The sequence below is a fragment of the Amphiura filiformis genome, chromosome 3 (assembly GCF_039555335.1).
Source record: "Amphiura filiformis chromosome 3, Afil_fr2py, whole genome shotgun sequence".
Classification (NCBI taxonomy): domain Eukaryota; kingdom Metazoa; phylum Echinodermata; class Ophiuroidea; order Amphilepidida; family Amphiuridae; genus Amphiura; species Amphiura filiformis.
In genome coordinates, this window is record NC_092630.1 from 19,723,468 (window position 1) to 19,747,238 (window position 23,771).

The following is a 23,771-nucleotide window of genomic DNA, read 5'->3' on the forward strand; positions in this document are numbered from 1 at the left end:
CAAAATTTGTGAAAAAATGTCAAACTCCAAATCTGTGAATGTCACTCTAACCCTACAACTATAAAAAAAAAGGGGGGGTCACAGTACAGATCCTAGATCCATCATACAATGTAGATCCATCTTTTGCACTCATTTTAGTGATATAAATTTTAACACACCATCTTACCGGGGGTAATGACAAGCATCAAGTATGTTGATGAAGCCCATTGCATGGTTCTACAGTAAAATCTAAGATTTTGATTTTATTCTTGTGAAATTATTCAAAGTGATATGGACTTCAAACTTGGAAGTGTTGTGGAATTTTCAGCTGAAAATAACAGTATAATGACATTTAATACAAAAGAATATACTCAATATAAGGGCATGTTATAATTTGCCTTTCAGGAGAACATAGTTATTTTTTAATTATATACCTATTTAAGGTTTCTGTAATCTGATTGGCGAAAGGTGCGGGCATAGTTTTGACTACATACATGTACGGCCCGTTTCCCAGGGCGACAAGCATATTATGCCCAATGCTTGTTGGCTTGCACAGGGCAGCATGATGGGCACGGTGGATCTGCATGTGCATCTATTAATGCAAACACCACAATGCCCAGTGCTGTCTAATGACAAGAATCTTTACCAAGTACAACTGGTATGATACCATAAAACAAATATTGACTGCTTTATATTTGGGGCCAGTTAAAATAATAATTATAAAACTATAATTTAAACCACGCCCCTCATAGCAGTCAATATTACTACTCTGTAAGTTTGATGAAGGGTTGTGACGTGTGTTGGATAACATGAAAGATATGAGTCTGAACATCATGTTTGACTTGTTGGTATTGGTTTGCATGCTTAGAACTAGCTACTCACATTGGTTCAAATGTTACATCAAATTAACATAATGAAGATATTTTTGATGTGATAGGGAGGAATGATGGGAACTAATAGGCATTAGTTAATAAGCATTTCTAACACATGGTAGTATTAACAATTTGCACAATGGTTGCATGCTGATAATAGAAAACCATCATATGATTTTTTAATGTTTTTTACAATGGTATTAAATCATTTTTCAGAACTACAAACCTTTATTTGTAAGTATAGTATTTAGGTTTTGCATCATGGAGTTATAGGCCGGTAGTTATCTGCATTAGGATATATTAATTTAATTACTGTTGCTAAGCTTTGTTATTATTATTATTATCATCATCATCATCATTATATTATCTTGCTCAATTTGTCTAGATGAATTAGTCCAAAATTGGAGTCATTTTGAATTTATAAAGATCATGCATATATGGCACTGAATACAAATCAAGTTGGAGCGCCAGGTACCACCGCTTTAACACTTTTGCTTGGTATTGCTCAATCCTGCCACCCTCTTTTTAAACAACTCTTGATCTGACCCTGTTATAAATCAAAGTTTGGAGTTTGTATTATTTTGATATAAAGAAACTGGAAGATATCAAATAAGACATGAATACCTGTCAAATGAAATATGATGTATTTTGATTTATTAAATATCTGGGTAAATGTTGAAGATTACTTTTTTTCTAGAATTATAATATAAATTTTGTCATTCTATTTTCCCAATATTTGTAGGCAAGAAACTATTTGGACGAAGTCACACCAGAGAAGTAGCCTTAAGAAGATTAGGCCAGGTGGATGAGTATTGTAGGGTATGTGTAGACATGTAGTCTATTATATCTACCTCCAGTCAGCGGTACTAGCTTTGAAGTTCAGCATATTCTATGTTAGCTTTGCGTTGCATGGTGCGTGTACATACTTTTATGCGTGTGATCAAAGTGGCGCGTATGTACATACAAGAAACAATGTTAAGCCAATGCAGCACACGCTGAACTTCAAGGCTAGTGCCAATCAAGACCTAACTTTTGAGATGGTTTGCATGTTTGAAGGTGCAAAATTAACAATAAGACGCCCGGTTGTACCACCGCGTTCAGCAAGTTATCATCACGACACTTGTAAACAAACCGTGCTCGAATTTGATTGACAGATGACGTCAGACGCGATAAATTCTTTTTATCTCTAGTCTTTAATTATATGCTGTGTACATTTTCCACATTATGGGCTCACATGTGTCACATGAACATGTTTTGTGTAATTCAATACTTTAAGGTTAAATACAATTGATTTTCAAGGCTTGAATCCAGAGGGGCGTAAGTTAATAATGGAAACAGCCATGCAGAAAAGAATGAACTCACGCGTATAATAGTGTATCAATCTGAACTAGGGCACGGACAAACCGCGGCTCGTGAGCCATCCTATATGTTGCAGGGATAGGGAGGGGGCGACCATGATAGGACCATATGGGCTGATGGGGGGGTTGATTGTGGGCAGCCGTTTTTGGCAATATTCCTTTGGATTTTCTAAATTTTCAATTTTTAAAATTATCCTGGATCGATGATATCTGTCGCAATGCTTCTATAGGCTATAACAGGCCTAGTAGGCCTATGCATACCATGAATATGCAATATATATAACTACAACAATAATAACAAAACCAACAACCAATATTTTGTTAATCTAATTTGTAAAAATATATTCATAGGCCACGCCTACTTTATAGACTAGTAGGCCTATAGGCCTAAAAATTGCTGAATTAGGCCTATATAATGAAAAAAATGGGCAAAAACAATCAATCGCTGCAGTCAGAAAGAAAGAAACGAACAAGAAAAAAGAAAAAAAAGTGAGAGAAAAATAGAATAAACTAAATGGAATGGACCACATAGGGACTCGAACACGTACCAAAATTTTCCAGCTCAAAACTATAATATTATATAGTAGAGCGTAAGTCCGGTGCGCTAACCGATTGAGCCACTGGGGCACATGAAAATGATTAATCTCAAAATGATACTTATGGAATAGTGCATATAACAGGCTCTTATGATAAACAAGCTTGTTACCGCTGTCAATGTCGGAGGTATCGATGGCGAAAAACCTTGTTTTTTGCAAAAGTAGCTTAAATTTGGAGTGAAATTCAAATGGTAAAGTAAGCGACAGACATTTGAGAAATAATGTAGGCAGTTAGAAATCAAAATTAACGTTCCACAATCCAGATATCGATAATGTAACAAAACAGTGTTTTGTGGTACAAGATTCTCAAAAATTGTTCCCAAAAACGGGCTAATAAAATTTAATCGGTACTGTATTTTGTTCTTCCCCATGGCAACATTATTTCTTTGGTCGATTTGTAGTACAATACAAAAAAGAGAAAATAATCACTTTCGGCGTGGTTTTATACGGAGCGAACATTTGAAAAAAACTGCATGGAACGCGTTTTTGATCTTTTGAACATGGTGCGTAAAAATGATTTAAACGAAGGATTTTCAAACGGATTCTAAAAATTTGTATAAACACACAAAAACAATGTAAAGATACATCCATGCACCAACATTTGACTCACTGCGATATTTGATTGCTGAGAAAACACGGTTTTAGAGAACAACTTGATACGCCTTTTTATACGCTTTTTATACGCTTCTCTGTGTAACCTTAATGAGACAACAAAATATGAACCACACATTATCTTTTTCACACAGCAATTGGTGAGGCTTCCCCGAAGATTTCTGATTGTGAAGAGGTCATTAACTTCTTTTCACCAACAAATGAAGATATTAATCCCCCACAAGATGAGTAAGTGAATCACCAATGCCATCATATAAATAGTGCTTGGGCTTTTAAAAAAACATGCTTGTTTCCTGTAAGTGTACCAAATACTACGATGTAAGGGGGTATACCAGAGTGCTTAAAATATTGTCTGTAAGGGGAAGATATCGCCAGTTAGTTTTGTGGTCATTATTAGTTCAAAATGGCGGCGTCATCAAAACTTATAAGGCTCATAAGGGAAATATTTAATAATTTCTTTACGGGGAAATGTATATTATTAACTTTTTATATACCGTAACCACCAGGGTATAAGCCCACCTTCGGCTATAAGCCCACCCCCTATTTTTCAAAACATTCTGGGAACAAGGTTGCACTCAGGTATAAGCCCAGTACTAAATTTTGGCCAGGTTCTTTTAAAAATCAAATCAATGCTTTCCTCTCATATTTAATAACAAATATAAAAAATATCAGTTGATAATTAACATTCCACACTTATAATTTTAAGAAATTGACATAGAAGATAGAAATTACTGGTACATTGGGCATATACAAATGGTGGTGATTGTTCTTATTTTTTAAATTCAAGCACTAGCCCTTCCCTGGTTATAAGCCCACCCCCATTTTTGAAGTGAAATCTGCCACCTAGGAGGGTGGGCTTATACCCGAGTGGTTACGGTATTTTTATTACAATTTCTTACAGCGACATTAAAAAGGACAAAAAGAAAGGAGGTAAGTACAGACAGCCAAAGAATTCAGGTACCAGTTATGTTCACCCCTGTGTATCATAAATGGAGACATGCAAATATGTCAAAATAAAACAGTAGCTATTACCCGTACCCTTTAGCTCTGATTTAAGACTTCATTTGTTGAAAACGGTGATCGAAACCCCAAGGAAGGAACAAAAAAAATTGCATTTTAATGTTCTAATCAACAAAAAGCATGGACCTTGTTCTAGAAGCCTTTTGTACAAATCAATAGGGCATCCAATGGGGCAATCTGCAACTTTTTGGATCATTTTGACCGATTTCTGCAACTTTTTGGATCATCTTGACCGATTTCAACGAATGAAGTCTTAAATCAAGCTAAAAGATGCAGCTATTTGCTTCTGATTCTAATTATGACATATTCTTGGGGATATATCTATCTTTGTTTAGGATATACTAAAGTGAAAATAACTGATGGGTGCCATGGGAGGGGGTTGGGTGCCATGGCAGAGGGTGGGTGCCATGGTAGGAGGTTGGGTGTCATGGGAGGAGGCAAAGTTATCATGGTCACATTGTCACTGTAGTCATTGTAAGTTGTTCAATTGTCTAAAATGTAGTCTAATGTTGAACATATATAGCAAGAATTACAACAATTACTGCAGGTATAAGGTTAGGTTTGGTATAGGCTTATTTGGGGGATTTTAGTGTTGTTAAATTGCATTTTCTTAGTAAATACAATGGTGTTTTACAATTACTTATAGGGCCATTTCAACTAAAGTCATAGTTAATATTGTCCAGGGAGATTATATATGCTTTCAAAAGAACATGCAGTCTTTCAAAAAGTTACATGTTATTTTAGTTTTGGAAGACGCAGGTAAACATAGTGAGTTATGAAGAAATTGATCATTTACACTTCACACTTGAAACCAGCAAAATACGATTTGGATTACTATTGTTATGATTTCTTGTACTCTAAGAAGTAATTGGGTTTTTTTTTTACTTTTCAAAACTCTTTTCTTTCTAGACATCGAACAAATATCAGATCCCATCCAGTCCGAGCAGTATATGGTAATTGCTGACTACAAAAAACAACAGAAAAATGAGGTAGACCTGCATGCTGGCGATGTAGTTGAAGTATTTGAGAAAGGAGAAAATGGTAGGTTTTATTGGTGTAAAATCTTGATAATGTTAGCATATGTGACGTGTCATGTCAAAAGGAGACACTTTTGGGCAGGTTATGAATTTTGAGGTTTTTACATATCTTAAATAAAGAGATATTTTGCTCCACAACACCGTTTTCCCCAATGAAATCGGACATTCCTAAGCGAAGATATTGAGTTCGGAAGTAATGATGTTATAAAATTGGAAATTGAGATATCGGCCTTTAAAAATACTATTGACAATGTTGAGAATAGGAATCAACTTGAAAAATGTCTCAAAAAATACAAGATGCCAATTATATTCTGGTCTGAAACTATCAGACAATATTTTTAACATTAATAACATCACAAATTCGCAACAAACCCAAATTGTGAAAAAATCACCCACCGGCAGATTTTTGGCTATTTCTCCATTTACGATCCTGCCCAAAAGTGTCTCCTTTTGACATGACACGTCACATATATCCAAGTGTTTGTAATGAGTGATTGATTTCCTCTTGTAGGCTATTTTGAGGTAGTCTTGGTCCCAGCTACTTTGACACTTAACAAAGTGACCAAGAATAATTTTGAGGCTATACTGGAAGTTCTCTGCAACCCAGAGATTAAGGGGGTAATACACCCCTATGGTAAATTCATGACTATTGTTGCATTTTCTCAACAACAAAAAATAACACAATGGTAACAAAAGTTATGTATATTATTGGGGCAAGGAATCCAATTACTACACTGAAATTTCAGTGACTCAAGACAAGCGGTTCAGTATATATGATAGAAAATGAGGTACATTCTGGCGGTACCTCTTTTCTTATCATAAATAACGAACCATGTGTCTTGGGTCACTGAAATTCCAGTGTAATAATTGATTCCTTGCCCCTATAATATACATAACTTTTGTTACCACTGTGTTATTAGTTTTGAGAAAAATGCAAAAATAGACACAAATTTATCGAGGGTGTAGCACCCCTTAATGCAATCATACCATTAACCTTCTGTACTAAGTCACCACATTTTTACTAATTAATTAGCTATTGTTGATAAAATATCATTATTTCTACCAAATGATTGGTGCTTTAGAAGCGGATATTTATGATTTGGAACCTCGGGCCTACATATATTATTATCTATAAATATTGTAAAAGTTATCCCCAACAGTTCAGAGTGCTCGATACATTATTTTATGTCAGTAGAGCCTAAATAAGTAAATCAGTTGGCTGATGATCGCCGTAGGCGTGAAACTTATACCAGCTCATAGCTGATCTGTGTATATTATATTTATATTTATAATATGTGACACGATCTATTCCATGGGGGCCAAAGGCGGCAAATTTGAAACTGAGATAAAAGTAAAAATATGAACTAAAAAACAATCAAATACTTAAGAAGATAGACATCAAAAAACTTTAGAACCAAGTATGCTAGACCTTTGGTGTTTTCAGTAAAGGATAGCTTATTGTATGTATAATGTAATAATTACAGTAACTCAATTTTCAAAAATGCCTCCTTTGGCCCCCATGGACCAGATCGTGTCACATATTATCTACCTATTTTTAGATTTCTGTAATCTGATTGGCTGATAGGGAAGGTATAGTTTTTACTATGGTGTGGCTGACAGGCATGTCATAGCAAACTCGCTTGATGCCTGTTGCTTGTGCGATATGCATATTCAATCTTTGTGTAATCATAATAATTCAAGCTTCACCACACCGAGTGCTGTCAGATGACAAGAATGTATCATGCATCTGATAGGTAGTATATGAAGCAAATATTGACTGCTCTTTATGCAGGGCACATTTAAAACTATGTAAGCCCTTGGTGATCTTAAAACCATGCTATGATCCTGGGCACAAGATAATACCACCTTGCCACTGGCTTCCCTGATAGCTCTGTTGGCAAGAGTTCTGGCTAGATACCTAGGGGTCATAGTGAATCCTTAATTGTCTACCAAGTGTGCATGTTATTTGTGATAACCTTGAATACCAACCCCAATATTTGAATCAGTTTATCAATGGCATCTTTTGAGAAAGGAAAAGAAACAAAGCAAAATATTTCGCATTATATAACTCTTACTAAAGTTTGTTCAGTTTATATAAGACAGAAATTATTCGGCTAATGCTTGCGTAAATTCACATAAGCGTGCATTAGTCATGGGTTACACAACGCAAACCTAGTGTAAGCACTGCGCCCAACAGCGTGCATCCATTTTTATTTTTTCCGCCTTATATAAGTCGAACAAACTTTATAAAGATCCTCTTCATTTGATCAGATGAATTCACGTCACATGACTTTTGATGATATTAGTTATTAGGTGAGGTTTGGGGTGATACGGACTCTGAGACTAGATGTAATCCATATCACCCTAAACCGAACCTAATAACAATTTTATCATTATGCCGTACAAATAATCTCACATAACGGAAAAAATATTCACGGACATAATTCTTGGCTTGAACAATTTTACTCATTATTTATATTATGTTTTAATGAATCCAAGTGTGTGAAAACATTGCAACACTTAATAATGTCTGTGAGTTGTCATGCAGAGCCAGCAAGATACATATGTCCTTACTAACATGATACAGTACGTCGATACTTGCATGTTACACGCTCAGCAGGTATGATACGAGATATATCATGTCAGTAAATTGGGATACTTATCCAATGAAAACACTGGAAACTACTTGATAAAAATATGACTTATTGTACCTCAGTTTCACAAAAGTACCATTCAATGATTAGTCCCTAGTTGGAGAAGAAGTGCTTGTATAGCGTTAACTTCCATGCATATAGCGTTAACTTCCATGCACGGTGACCACCAGGACTAGGCAATGTAAGTTATTTAGGGCGAAACAAAATGTGCTATATCAAATTTGCAAACATTTTGTAGTATATGTTGTGGTAGTATTTGAATTTAGTGTATTTTTGGTCTTTTTCTTCACTGTAGCAAATAAATAAACAATCTTGGATTGATATTTATTCTAGGTTGGTGGTTTGTGAGTGTAAATGACAGCCAGGGATGGGCACCAGGGACCTTCTTGGCCACATCTGATAGCAGAGATGAAGAAGAAACTCTCACTCCTTGTGGTAAGATATCAGCGGAAACAAAGGGCCAGTATATAATTCTGTGTTTGCTGATTTCCCACTTCTGCAGGCAACAAAACATCAAGAAGAACAACAAAACCTCATATAATGATCAAATTACAGTAAGCAGTTGAGAACCAAAATGGTAGTGCAGAACGGAAATTCGCTGTGGAGAGTGAGACATGTCAGTTTTGTTGCAACAGAAAACAAAAAAAAATGTCAGATTTTACTGGTATTAATGGGTTATTCCAGCTGAAATCCATATCAATCAAGTTACATTTATGTCTTAGCGCCAGTTCATTACAAAATGTTCAACAACGCTCATTAGCTCAAAATGCTACTGCTGATAAGCATCCTGAAATAGGTGGCTCTTCAGGAGCTTCTTAAACTGTTCAAAAGTACAATTTTGATTTGACCTGGTAGTTTATTCCACAATCTGGGAGCATAGGTATCAAATTTTGGTCACCAAAAGAAACACTATTGTTTTGGCTCAATAAGAAAGGTAGCTCTGACTTTTTCAGGACAAAGTACCTAAGAATGAGACATGTAGGCCGTCCCTTGCCTACTGATGGCTCTGAAAAGAGCCTTAACTGAAGACTGTCCCTTGTCAACAGAGAACAAGCAGACCTTGCCTATCTGCTAATGTTTGGTGGCTCTGAAAAGAGCCAGTCACTGAAGACTGTCCCTTGTCAACAGAAAATGAGCAGACTTCACCTATCTGCTAATATAAAAGGTTTGGTGGTCTGAAAAGAGCTGTTCACTGAAGACTGCCCCATCTCGCCTATCTGTTGATGCAATTGCAGAGAGTTTGCAACAAAGTAGGTTGCCTCTTTGTGTGATTATTAAATAGATAAATAAATGGGCTGCCCCTTGCCTATGAGGTCAGTGATCATAGACAGATGAGCATAAAATGTTTGATTTGCAATTCTCATTGCCTACCTCTTGTTTCAACTCACTTTTTCAATTTTCATCCACACCCACATTTGAAAAGTTACAAGAAAACACAAAGGTGTTTTGTATTCATTTTAATCTCATCCCCACACTTGACCCCATCAAAATCACCCCGATTTTGGTATCAGGTGAAACCCAGTGAAATATTAGGCATGGAATGTATTTCTTTTTGGCGGCATGAACAAAAACACATTACTATGGTGGTTACAACCCCAGAAGTTGTGTATAGTTCTATGGGCCACTAAAATAAAACATTTTGGCTTCTAAAATGCAAATCGCTAGAGTAAGATTGTTTGGGCAATGGGGCCTAAATAGTTATGGTAGAAAATTCAATCTGGTCACAAACCTTTAAAAGGTTGTCTTAATCAGTTGGTTTGGGAATTCATATTGCATGCTATTTGCTTAGATGAACTTACTATTTCATGTTATTAAACCATTTGACTTTCAGATGAATTGTTCATTACCAATAATGAATATGTAGCTCAACAGCCAGATGAGGTGAGCTTCCAGAGAGGAGTTGTTCTTAATGTTATACAGAAAAGTTTGGACGGCTGGTGGAAAGTCAGGTAAATACAGCTTGTTTGCATAAGTGGGGGGGCTAACAGCGCATCTTAGCACCACAAACATTCCCGTGAGACGTACTCGACAGGTTGTTCCAGAATACGCAATGGTACTATATATAATGGCAACTTGAATAGCTGTACTACTGCTGAAGCTTGCTGTCATTTCCCAATCTTACTTATTCCTTGGTTGGGTTAGGTGCTTGGAATTATTGGCACTTATTGGTTACTCCATTTATGCCAGTTTTCCAACACTTATTGGTTACTCAGGCCATTTATGCCAGTTTTCCAATACTTATTGGTTACTCAGGCCATTTATGCCAGTTTTCCAACACTTATTGGTTACTCAGGCCATTTATGCCAGTTTTCCAACACTTATTGGTTATTCAGGCCATTTATGCCAGTTTTCCAACACTTAGTGGTTACTCAGGCCATTTATGCCAGTTTTCCAACACTTATTGGTTACTCAGGCCATTTATGCCAGTTTTCCAACACTTATTGGTTACTCAGGCCATTTATGCCAGTTTTCCAACACTTATTGGTTACTCAGGCCATTTATGCCAGTTTTCCAACACTTATTGGTTACTCAGGCCATTTATGCCAGTTTTTCCAACACTTATTGGTTACTCAGGCCATTTATGCCAGTTTTCCAACACTTATTGGTTACTCAGGCCATTTATGCCAGTTTTCCAACACTTATTGGTTACTCAGGCCATTTATGCCAGTTTTCCAACACTTATTGGTTACTCAGGCCATTTATGCCAGTTTTCCAACACTTATTGGTTACTCAGGCCATTTATGCCAGTTTTCCAACACTTATTGGTTACTCAGGCCATTTATGCCAGTTTTCCAACACTTTATTATAATTTCTGTGGGAGACAAAGCTGATCAATATACTGATGCAAGAAGAAACTGGAGTACCCTAGGAAACATGTGAGAGCGAGTATACCAAATCCACATCAAGTTAAGGGTATATGATGTATTGTTGGTCGAAGCAGCAAGAAAAATGTAGTTCACAGCATCTTGCGAATAGTAGTGAGCTTTAGCAAAAATTGCATTGCTCAACTCATAGCCAGCATGTAGAAGAATTCAAATATCACAGATATACTTTTGTAGGTCCTGTGGTTCTCGAGTTATGTTGTAAAGAAGGCTGAAACAACAACACTTTTGTAAAACATACATAACTCATTAACAACAATAAATTAAGCAAGTTTTCAAAGTATATGATTTGTAGAATGAACTTTTGCAAAACACCAAAATGTTATTTTTCAATATACTTCTAGTGCCCGTTTCTATTCATCATTATGTATTCTTCTCCCGTGCATTTTTTTCGCGAACTACTTCATAGCCAGGTTTATATAAACCTGCACGCTAAACAATACATTATCTAAAGCCCGCACGCTAAACAATAGATTTTAGATAATACGTGCACGCTCAAATACTAGAAATACTACTTTCACATTACTATATAACTTATATAACTATGTTCGATATATATACCACCAAAAAAGTACGAATATACATTCTGTGGTGTTAAAATAGTTATACAAAACTGTTCTATTTTGCAACTATCAAATAAATCAAACATCAAATGAGAATAATCGAGCTTCTATTAATTAAAAAGAGCTAAAAACAGGTGGACCATAATTATACAAGATGACACCATTACAAAATATTCAGCTTTTTACAAATGAATTACATGTAGGCCTATATCTAAGATAACATAAACACGCCCGGGAAACACACATTAGTGTATAATATCATGATCATGCTTTATAATACTGAACAAATTGAAAAATTCCACTTTCATGTGTTTTAACAATATTAGTAGATTTTAAAGTTCAAATTGTAGAACTATAAAGTCCAGTTGATATTGATATATAAGTTTATTCTCTCATCTCCATTCACCGTAGTACTACATGTAGTGGGACGTCAAAATCGATTGTTTTCAGGTCAACTGCTTCAGTGCTCTCTGTGTTCGGAACCACGATATTAAATGATCACAACATAAAGTCAATTGGTTACAAACCATGCGTGAATAAGTTACTAAAGTATGACGTACGGTGAGATCGATACCATTGATAGCTCACTTATACAGTGATTGATTTTCTTGACCAGTTACTAGTAAATGCTACCTGGTCAATGACCTGACGGTGTTTTTAAAATTTAAGATATTTTACCTAATATTCAAACTAATATAATGAATGCAGCAATTAATATTGCCTATTGTTTTAATACACTCAAAGTATATGACGGATAATGTATCGTGCAAATGCATTCGTCAAGATAATCGCATTTGCCATGGAGTTATTGCATTTAGCTCTCGAGCCTATCGGCTCTCGAGCTAAATGCAATAACTCCACTGCACGTGCGATTATCTTGACGAATGCATTGCACTCAGTTCATTATCCTTATCATAATATATTGCTTCAGATATAATGAAAATTGATTTTTTTAAATTTTAGCTGCTTCAACCAACAATACCTCGTATACCGTTAATGGGAATGCCAGGGGCTCAACCCCAAAATTAGTTAAATTTTCACATTATTAAAAAACAACAAATGTTATGTGTAAAAAAATTTAAAACTTAGATATTATCATGTTTATTATTTTGAATGTGTGTGTTCACAATTATTAAACAAAACTTGGGCCAAAATTAAGCAAGAATTTTTTACTATTTTGTTGTTTGTGTTTTAACAACAAAAAAAACATTTTATAAGGCTAAAAATTGTTATATTTTTGCTGTAAAATCATGAAATCAAGACAAATTTGGAAGAAAAGTTACTTGATTCGATACTCGCATTCTTTAGGTATAAAACAATTGATATTTGTACATCTTAATTCAAAATTTAGTTTTTAAAAAATCTTTAAAAAATTTAAAAATCTTTAAAAAAACTTCATTCTGCATTTGTTTTTTAAACTGCCATGGGCTTTGAGACATAACAATTATTTTTTAGCCTAATATCATGGTCAAAATCTTTGGAAAAAAACATTGTTTTTATTTCGAGGTTGTGACATCAGGCAAATACACATCCAATGCTTTTATGCACCTAAACTGGCCTCAAAAAGAAACTTATAATTTGTCACAAGGTCATATCTTAAAATCCTCTCCATAAAAATGAATAAAAATTGCACACAGGATTACTTCAATACTCTACTCTAAACACATGTCAGTAACCAAGCAGTTGTCCAACGGACACAACAGCAAAATGCACTGACATGGAACACCTTCCTGGACCAAAAATCACATCCCAACAGATTTCTTTTGTTGGGTTCCAATTATTCGCCTGTACATGAACAAAAATTACACACAGGATAACTTCAATACTTTACTCTAAACACATGTCAGTAACCAAGCAGTTGTCCAACTGACACAACAGTAAAATGCACTGACACGGAACAGCTTCCGGGACCACATTCACAGGCGAATAATTGGAACGCAACAAAGGAAATCTGTTGGGATGTGAATTTTGATCCAGAAAGGTGTTCCATATCAGTGCATTTTGCTGTTGTGTCAGTTGGACAACTGCTTGGTTACTGACATGTGTTTAGAGTAGAGTATTGAAATAATCCTGTGTGCAATTTTTGTTCATTTTTATGGAGAGAATTTTAAGATATGACCTTGTGAAAAATTATAAGTTTCTTTTTGAGGCCAGTTTATTTGCTGTGATTTCAGTTCTGTCTAGATAAGATGCTATAATTGATGACCGAATTAAAAAGACTAGTTTGCGTCTGATGTCAGAGCAAAGGCGCGGCGTGATTGGCTGCTGACCTGCGCAGTACAACATTTTGGTCTGGTTGACAGGACGTCATACGCAAACTATAGTCTTTTAATTCTGTCTTCAATTATAATTTACCAGTTTCTTTTTTTCTTGTAGATACCAAGAGAAGGAAGGCTGGGTACCGGCTACCTACTTACAAGAGTACCGTGGTCCAAACACAATAGCTACTCCTAGCACAGCAACCCAAATCATTGGCAATGTCATGAATATTAGTGACTTAGAAAGCAGAAAGGCAAAGCCACTACCGATAACACAATATGGTGTTAGTGGGACATCCGATGACAGAAGATGTAAGTTGATTTAAGGGGTACTACACCCTCGATAAATTGTGTCTATTTTTGCATTTTTCAAAAACTAATAACACACTGGTAACAAAAGTTATGTATATTATAGGGGCAAGGAATCCAGTTACTACACTGGAATTTCAGTGACTCAAGACAAGTGGTTTGTTATTTATGATAAGAAAAGAGGTACCGCTAGAATGTACCTCATTTTCTATCATATAAACTGAACCGTTTGTCTTTAGTCACTGAAATTTCAGTGTAGTAATCAGATTCCTTGCCCCAATAATGTACATAACTTTTGTTATCAGTGTGTTATTATTTTTGAGAAAATGCAAAAATAGTCACGAATTACTACAGGTGTAGTACCCCTTAAAGTTCACCTGAATTGTTCTTGATGCATTATTTTGAAGGTTCTTTATATCACTCCAGTGTTAACAGATTTGACACTGCACTGTACAGTGTGCTGAGGCTTGTGGATCAACATTTTAGGTGTTGTGCCTGCTTGTAGCGCACTATAAATCACTGTACTTTTCTTTTTTTTTCAATTCAAACTGGATATTTTCCAAGCAACATGATGCTGCACTTAAAAGAAATAAGAAGTAGATTAATGTTGCAGCCAATGGTATGCAACCTGATGACCAGATTGATGTCATGTAATCTTTTATTTTTGTGAGTGTTTTATTTATTTATTTATTTATTTATTTATTGTGTGAATTTCATGACTAGACGTGCAGGTGGGAAGATAACAACACACAAAAATTGTTTCTATACAATGTTACTTAACACTTACATAAATTCTGTGAAATAAACAACTCACACAATTTCCAAAAATTTCAATAATAACAGTCTGTACAGTTTTGACCATAGATAATGCACCAACAGCCAAAGTCCTTGTTTAAAATGAGAATTCTTGCTTATTTGTGAGTGCTAATCATTCTATCGCATGTTTCTAACAAATTACGCATTATGCTGGTTTCATACTACCCTGCCGCTTGCCGCTGAGCCCGGGGGGGGGTACTCAAGTTTGGTTTGGTAGGGACGTGCCGCTGAGATTTTGGAAGTAGACCCATAAATATACCAATTTTTCAAGAAATTTGGACCCATTGATATACCAAAAGTCAAAATTTTCGGCCGAATTTACCCAAAATTGTCTTAGTTTTTACAAATTTTCCCAAAATTTTGGGAAAATTGTGAAAATTTTGGCTAGATTAAGGAAAAATTGGGCTGTTTTCCTAAAAAATTGAGAAAATTTTGAAAAAAGGACCCATTCATATACCAAAATAGGCTTTGAAAAAGGGGTCATTGATATACCAGAAGGCTGAAAATGCTACCCATATTTGCGGCACGTCCCCGTATGGTCATTTGTACTGAGTACCTCCCCCCGGGCGCTGAGCGGCGTGGCGCACGCGCATTGCAGACAAATGGACACAATAAAGGCTTGTCATTGGTTGAAACGCCCTGCCGCTTGCCGCAGCGGCAAGTGGCAGGAAAGTATGACGGGCGCTTTACATTGTTTTCATGAGAAGAATGTCAATAACTGTACAGTACTTTGAAAAATAAGTGGTAATAAGCTCATAACGAGCGTAGCATTTTCTTCTCTCACACTTTGTGGAACTCATTAACTTTGCCTATATTATATTACGGTAATATATGAATGACCCCTGTTCATACATACACAACATTCTATGTGCTGTTATTTTCCTCCACAACTAAAAATACAATCATTTTAGACTAAAAACTACCATTTTCTTATCCTTTTTAAGTTTTTCCATCATCAATTGAGAGAAAACATTTGGTTGCTCAGTTGATTGTGTTGTGAGAGCACATGTGTGTATATCCAACTCCTGAATGTCCATGCGTTTTAGCGCAGTTTGGTTGCAACCTGGAATTAACATTGTTTATGCCCACTCTCAACCAACTCATGCATGCTGTTATATAACGTGTATCAATGAATCAATGTTAATTACTATTATCTATAGGTATCCAGGAATGGAAGAAGGTGAATTAATTGATGACATTTTTTATTAATATTATTATTTTTCTGTGTAGCCCTAGCATTAGCAGTAGGAGGGACTGATGTCAAACCAACTCCTCCAAGAAGAACAACAGTCAGGGTAAGCAGTCTATTTTTAAAAGCATTTTATAATAAAAAGGGATCATACATAATCACAAGGGTCATGTTATCTTGTTTGTGTAACAAGGTAATATTTGTAATAGCTTTTGTTAGACTGACGCCCTCAGTCATCAACATTCTAGGTTGACAACTGAGAAATGTAAAATTTGTGTCTGACTTACCACCAGAATCATTTCTGTCATACCTGAACTATGTTCAGATGGGAGACTCGGTGGTAACTATGGTTGGGGGGTGTCCGTGTATGTGGGGGCGTTTGTAATTACCTGCAAACATGGACCAACATTAGGATACATGCATCACAAACATGGACACACCAGGAACCATGATTGTCCACAGTTGCTGGATATAACCAACGCAAATAATGTAAAAATGCATATAAAAGTGGTCCAAGTTTAGGGGGTTTAGGACGGTTCATGATTAGATAGGAAGTTATCGGGTGTGTGTGGGGTAGGTCCACAGTGTCGATTGAAATCAGGTGTGTGTGTGTCCTCGGATTAAATCATAATTATGCAGAATGAGGTCCTCGTGTGCAGCTGTAGGTATTTACAAAGATATAAAGTATTTGTGTGTGGGGGGGGTGTTATTGTGTTCAGAAAAGCTTGTGAACACGTCATCTTGAGAACCGTAAGTACTTTGATGACGAAACTTGGTGGCGAGTAGCATGATCAGAGGGTCTCGATCTGAATAGGTTTTCAGCTCAAAATATGGTAATTAAGAATCTAATTTGCATAATTTATATGTATCAAGCAAAATACCTTGTGGATGGATTATCCATATGGGGTACAGTGACATAACCTGGTGAGGAGAAGTGCAGCCAGAGGTTCTCGACCTGATTAGATCTTCAGCGCAAAATGTGATCATTTAGGGTCAAATCGCCATGATTGTTGCAGGCTCAGGAAATTTGATGGGAACAACCACTGTAGCAAGACAAAAAATGTCAGGTAATTTTGGGGTCATCGGGGATCAAATCGCCATAGATTGTTGCAAGTTCTTGAAATTTGATGGGAATGACCATCGTAGCATGGCAAAAAATGTCAAGGTCTAACAAAAAATGTCAAGGTCATTTTGGGGTCATTCAGGGAAATCAGGGGTTAAATCGTCATAGGTTTATGAAAGTTGGTCCAAACGACACCGTAGCAAAACAAAAAATGTCAGTCATTTTGGGGTCGTCTGGAGTCAAATCAAAGCGTCATAGATTGTTGCAGGTTCCTGAAAGTTGGTTGGATCAACCACCGTAGCAAGGCAAAGATGTCAAAGTCATTTTGGGGTCATGCAGGATCATCAAAAAACAAAACTAACTCACAGTCATAAACTTCATAAATCTAATGATGTTTACTTAAATTGTATGTAACTAGGAGAAAGAGATGTCCATCATTTTAAAATGTTTACCTTCCATATTGAAGATATGAAAAATAATGTTTACTTAGAGGATTGTTAAATGTCAAAAATAATAAATTTTTGATAATTTGCCAAACAATTTGTATTATATCACAAATGTAATGTGTGTGATGTACTCTCAATCTCATGTTGCACACAAAATACTGTTCAAATGTTGCTATCTGATCCCTTAAATGTAAATATTTTCTTGAGTCCTTCACTTTTTGGAAGCTATCTTTTTCAGTTGTTTGTAACAAGCATCACCAATAAACATGCATAGTTGGTCGACGACAAAGAATACAGTCTAAGCTTTTGGTTCAGTTGGGCTGTTCCAAATGAATCGCATTCTCCCCATCAAAGTCACAAGAAGAATTCATAGTGGAAGATGGGAATTGATTTATTTTCAAGCTCTAATTATGATCATGGAATACTGCGTATCTCAATACAGGGTAGCTATAGATGTAGAGAGTAGGTATGGAAGACTCACCACCATAGAAGGATACTACTCCTAGTCCCAATTACCACTAACCCCACTTAATTTGCACCCTAACCCTAATAACAGTTGAAGCACTAAGCCCGCTATTGTGAGATATCAGACTAATATTTAATCAGCCATTCGACAGAATGACTTTACTTGACCTAATTAATCGTTCTTTAATTAGTGCCCTCCAGGGACTTTCTAACTTTGTTTTCTTTTCATACTAATGTTGTGCCCTGAATAACCTCTTTCCCACATTCAGTGCACAAATCTAGCATGAAACTAGGTCAACTCAAAATTTGAATAAAAGCACAAATCTAGTCAAACTGGTTGTTGTCCATTGCTCTACATGTTACTGCTAATATGTTATGGGCTTAAGGTGGTACTACACCCCTTGATAAATTTGTGACTATTTTTGCATTTTTCTCCAAAACTAATAACATACTGGTAACAAAAGTTATGTATATTATATGGGCAAGGAATCCAGTTACTACACTGGAATTTCAGTGACTCAAGGTAAATAGTTATTGATTTATTGATCAAATATTGGTTTTCCCTCATTTTTGACTGTAACTCCACAACTGTTGTCTGTGCTGAAATAAAATTTCCAGTGCAGTAATTGTAGTCCTTGCCCCTATAATATACATATCTTACTTGTCACCAATGAGCTATAATTTTTGAGAAAAATGCAAAAATAGGCACAAAATTGGCCAGGGGTGTAGTACCCCCTTAAAGATGTATTTAGCTCTGTCACTATACTGTCAATGTTTGCCTAATGGCACATATGGAATCCTTGACATAATTTGAATTTTAGGCACAAACTAAAAGTTCCGTCCCGTAAAAATCTCACCAGCAAATAAGGGCACAGACCCTCAATTCTTGGGATTTCCAGCGGAGGGAGCTTCTATCATGTACGTGAAATGTGTCCAAAGACAGAGGAGCCCATGTGTGCCATTAGGCGAGTCTTAACGGATATAATTACAATGTGTACATTGTGGATATGTGTCTTGACTAGCTGTCTGAATCTTGAAATATTCATATGCCCAATTTAATTTTGTGGTACAAATTACCTTGATAATCATCTGGTTTTTTTTACAATCAAATTATAGCCAGATTTCTTATTGGCATATACTAGTAGTCGCAGTGTGCGATTTGATAATAGTAATCAAACACTGTTTTTCACAATCGCTACCAGCATCCAGTCATGGCTAAAGTGGCCTTCAAGTCACCTGTTTGCGATTTGACCCAAAGGCATGCTAGCGACTTATTTTCAGATATTGGCAGTGACTTTTCCGATAGCGACAGAAGTTGCGTCCATCACAAAAAACGCTGAGTTCCGTGCGATTGCTTATAGTATAATATTCCCTTAAACCCAACTAATTTTCTTCTCTATCATTCATGGTATGGAGTAGCTATATTAACATCATCAATTTCTTCTACTAATTTCTTTTTGCTTGCAAACATTGGAAGAGGTCACGTAAGTCTCATCATCGTTATAGTTATGGAGACACTAACCTAGAAGAGGGTGAGGTAGGTGGTAATCAAGGTTGTTACTAACTCACACAGTATGCTGTAGTTTGTAGTCATTTGTGAAGTGTCTATCTATTATCCACTCAGCTTCCTCAAGGCATTGACATCAGTGCCTGCTCAAGTGAACGGAGTATTATGCATGATCAAAGGCGGTGTATCTGCAAATGTACACACAAAGTAACTACAACAAAGACCCTGTTCACATTAGAAAATTTTCTTCTTTCGACGAACCTCGAACGAAGATTAAAAATCGCTTTTTCCTAATGTGTACGCACTTTTCTTCCTTCAACGAAGATTAAAATTGCTTCGTTCAACGAAGCTAAAAAGGTTGCTTCGACGAAGGAATACTTCGTTCGATGAAGCTAATTTTGTAATGTATACGCTCGCTTAGTTCGACGAAGGAAAGTGATCATGTGACAAGTGACCTTCGCCGGCTTTAATAATAGCCGGGCGTTAATATCTTCGTTCGGGCTTCGTTAATTTGCATGAAATGTGTACATTGCAATGTCTTCATTCAGTCTTCGTTCAGCGTAATGTGTACTCATGCTTAATTAGTTAATTAAGATTAACTTATCTTCGTCGAATGAACACATTTTCTAATGTGAACAGGGTCAAAGTTCAGCCTTGGGTAAGCTAATGGACTATAGCTACTGGTTCCAAAGAAATAAGACTTATAGTAATACAATTTGCACAAAAATGTTTGGCAATTCATTTCCTACAGAAATTCACACTAATTCATACACTCTGAGAACCACATACACAATCAGAAAATCTGTTAGAAAAATATGCAGAGAGCATACTTTTTTTTTTTATTTGTTATAAAAATAGTAGAGATTACAGAAATTATTTTTCATAAGTTAATAAATGCAGATCCTTGGACACATGCGACTGCACTTAATGTTGATGGGTCCAGGTCACTCCGCCCTGCAAGGCTTGTGCATAATTAGATATATGTGCATTATTGAGTCCATTTTCCTCTCAACAAATAATATGCAGTTATTTACCTATAAATAGACTTTTATCTATGACATTACTGTGTCAGAGATGTTGGCCACAAACTTACAAATTGTAGAAAATATCTACATGAGAAGGTTGTGTCTTAACAGTGTCTGGATATCAACTGGAATAACCCGGGGTACTCAAGTTTGGTTTTGGTAGGGACGTGCCGCTGAGATTTTGGAAGTAGACCCATAAATATACCAATTTGTCAAGAAATTTGGACCCATTGATATACCAAAAGTCAAAATTTTCGGCTGAATTTAACCAAAATTGTCTTAGTTTTTACAAATTTTCCCAAAATTTCGGGAAAATTTTGAAAATTTGGCTGGATTAAGGAAAAATTGGGCTGTTTTCCGAAAAGATTGAGAAAATTTTGAAAAAAGGACCCATTCATATACCAAAATAGGCTTTGAAAAAGGGGTCATTGACATACCAGAAGGCCGAAAATGCTACCCATGTTTGCGGCACGTCCCCTCGTATGGTCATTTGTACTGAGTACCCCCGGTCTTAACAGTGTCTGGATATCAACTGGAATAACCCAATTTGGGATCTATTAAATCTCATCTGTGTTGTACACAGTTATAGAAACCTAGTTGCCAGCCTTAACCTGAATTAGACCTGTATGCCACAAAGTAAAATAATGCTCCTCCAGATTTATTTTTAGCTTGAAGATTTATAGTAAGTTTGATTTATGCAAGATTGAAAATAATAGTTATTTTCAGCATTTAGTTTCTTTTGAATCGCTATTTCAAAAACAATGACCTTAATGAATCCTGTTGAATTCCTGCCAAAAAGTATCATTAAACATTCCATGCCTATTTTCATTAGCTTTTTTTTTCTTTTCTTGTTTTCGTATATTTTATTCACCTTTTAAAGGGGCATTTCGTGATCCACAGCCTCATCCCCCCACTTTTCCAAAAAAAAGTTGAGATTTTTACACCACTGGATACCTCTGGCTACATAATGTTTATGTACCAAATATTTCTTGCAGATTAATTTGTTTAGCAAAAATATCGCTAAATTTGAATTTCGTTCTGGTGCACCAGAACGAAATTACAACACATTGTCTATGGAGCAGTGTAATACACATAATCATACATAACTCGCAAACGCAAAATCGGAATCAACTGAAATTTTGGAAATAAGCTTTTTTCGTGGATATCTACTGAAAAATGTCATAAAAAGAGGATGCTAGGATCACGAAATCCTCCTTTAAACTTCAAGCAACAAAACAAAATGGACAAGACACAAAAACCACAAAAACAAGCATTAATCACACTCACATGCTCACTCATCAACAAAAATCCAATATCTCATGTATGTTGAAAGAGAGGAGAAAAGATAATATTACTGTTTTTATTATTACAAACATCAATAGGCCTATAATAGGGAGCACACCACTAAATCAGTTTTGTGTAACCCAAACCCGGAAGAAGCTTTTTTGAGATATTTGGGGCTCATATGTGATGCGATCAAGCAAAGTCAGTTGGAACTTGGAAATATTGATTTTGAGATATAGCCAAACAAAGGTAATATTACCTTTTGTTTCCTTTTGTGTTGGAAACTCTTTAATTGGCCATATCTTTGGAACTGTTTGTTCAATTTCAATGGGGTTTTCTGCAAAATGTAGCTTTGTAAATGCTTTTTACTATCCTATAAAAACTGCAAATTTAATATTTCTGAGTTTCAACTGATTTTACTTGATGGCATCACATATGTGTACATCCATATCAAAACGATGCACTTGTCGGCTGCTACATGTGCCTCATTTCACATAATAGCTAGGAATAAATATCACGACTCATCTCAAGTGGAGGTCACTTCAAATCATCCCCAAGTGACATGGTTATGTAATGTTCAAGCCATGTGACTTGGGGATGATATAAAGTGACCCCCACTTGAAATGAGTCTAGTATTTATTCCTAGCTATTATGTGAAATGAGACACATGTAGCACCCGACAAGTGCATCCTTTTGATTTGGATGTACACATATAGAGAATATTATAGCTTGGGGAACAAACCAGCAGTTTGATGACGTCCAATAAATCAAAGTCCATTCATTGGGGAAAGGGACCAAAAAGTCTGATTACATTTGTGAAAAACTAGTTAAAATCTTTGGGGTTGAATTTGTCAACATTTTACACTTACGTTTCAGATGATGAAAGGGGTCAGCCTCCTAAACGAAACCACTATCATTTAGACCTTAGGTTTGTCCACTTACAGTAGGAATTCCAATTGAATGAACGCAGCTTTCAACAGCTGTACTCGCTCCAACCGCGATCGTATATTTCAAACTACAACGCAAACGCATGACCTTGGATACAATGCTAACCAATCACGAGTGTGTTGGCATGGTTGGATTCACTTCCGCATTACTCATGCACAGTCGCATGGTGTACATCGCAGTTTCATCGCTTTTGAAAGCTGCATTCATTCAATTGGAATTCCGACTGTAGAATTCCGAATGTTTCACTTCAGAATTATTGAGAAAATAGGTTCTTGAAATGAAAAATCACCTAAAACACATTTCCCAGCTTGAGAACAGGTCCAAAATAGTGAGAGTGCTGTTTGCGTGCTGATATCAGAAAAATAAGGTTTGGAAGGTATATTGAAATTTCTTTGATTTTGAATCAACTGGGTGTCATAAATAATGATGAGTATGCCTCAAAATGAGTATAAGAAAACCAGTATTTTACCATCATTATTTCAAAGGGACGATTATTTAGCAGTGTGTGCCCTATATGATAACCTGTAATAAACCTTTTGGCTAGACTTAAACTCTTCATAAGGCAAAAAAAAAAAGTTGTTTGTCCTCCACCGCCCGCTCCTCAGATGAAGGCCTGACCAATTTTTTTTTTTTTTTTTTCAAATTTTTTTTATTTTATAAAAATAAGTAAAATTCAATTTGTTTTTCAGATTTGAAGTATCTCTGGACCTAGCTAAGAGCTAAATACTAAGATCTTTCATGGTTGAAAATTTTTAAAAAGCCCCCAAAAAACATTTTGTGTCTTCAATATGCAAAGTTATAACTTGTGTTCATGTCATAGTCTATTATTTTTAGTGACTTCAAAATACATTGGATTTGAAATCATTAAAAGACTATGATATGAATACA

At 35.8% G+C, this 23,771-nt stretch overlaps 1 protein-coding gene across 1 annotated transcript in view; it reads left to right on the forward strand.

Annotated features, from left to right (window-relative positions):
- Positions 1 to 23,771, forward strand: part of LOC140148176 (SH3 and PX domain-containing protein 2B-like) — a 64,862-nt gene that overhangs the window by 24,656 nt on the left and 16,435 nt on the right. The window contains 9 exon segments of the mRNA XM_072170036.1: positions 1,594 to 1,674; positions 3,552 to 3,645; positions 4,319 to 4,347; positions 5,347 to 5,478; positions 8,462 to 8,563; positions 9,960 to 10,077; positions 13,950 to 14,143; positions 16,187 to 16,251; positions 19,597 to 19,656. Of these exon segments, the coding sequence (XP_072026137.1) occupies positions 1,594 to 1,674; positions 3,552 to 3,645; positions 4,319 to 4,347; positions 5,347 to 5,478; positions 8,462 to 8,563; positions 9,960 to 10,077; positions 13,950 to 14,143; positions 16,187 to 16,251; positions 19,597 to 19,656 (875 nt within the window).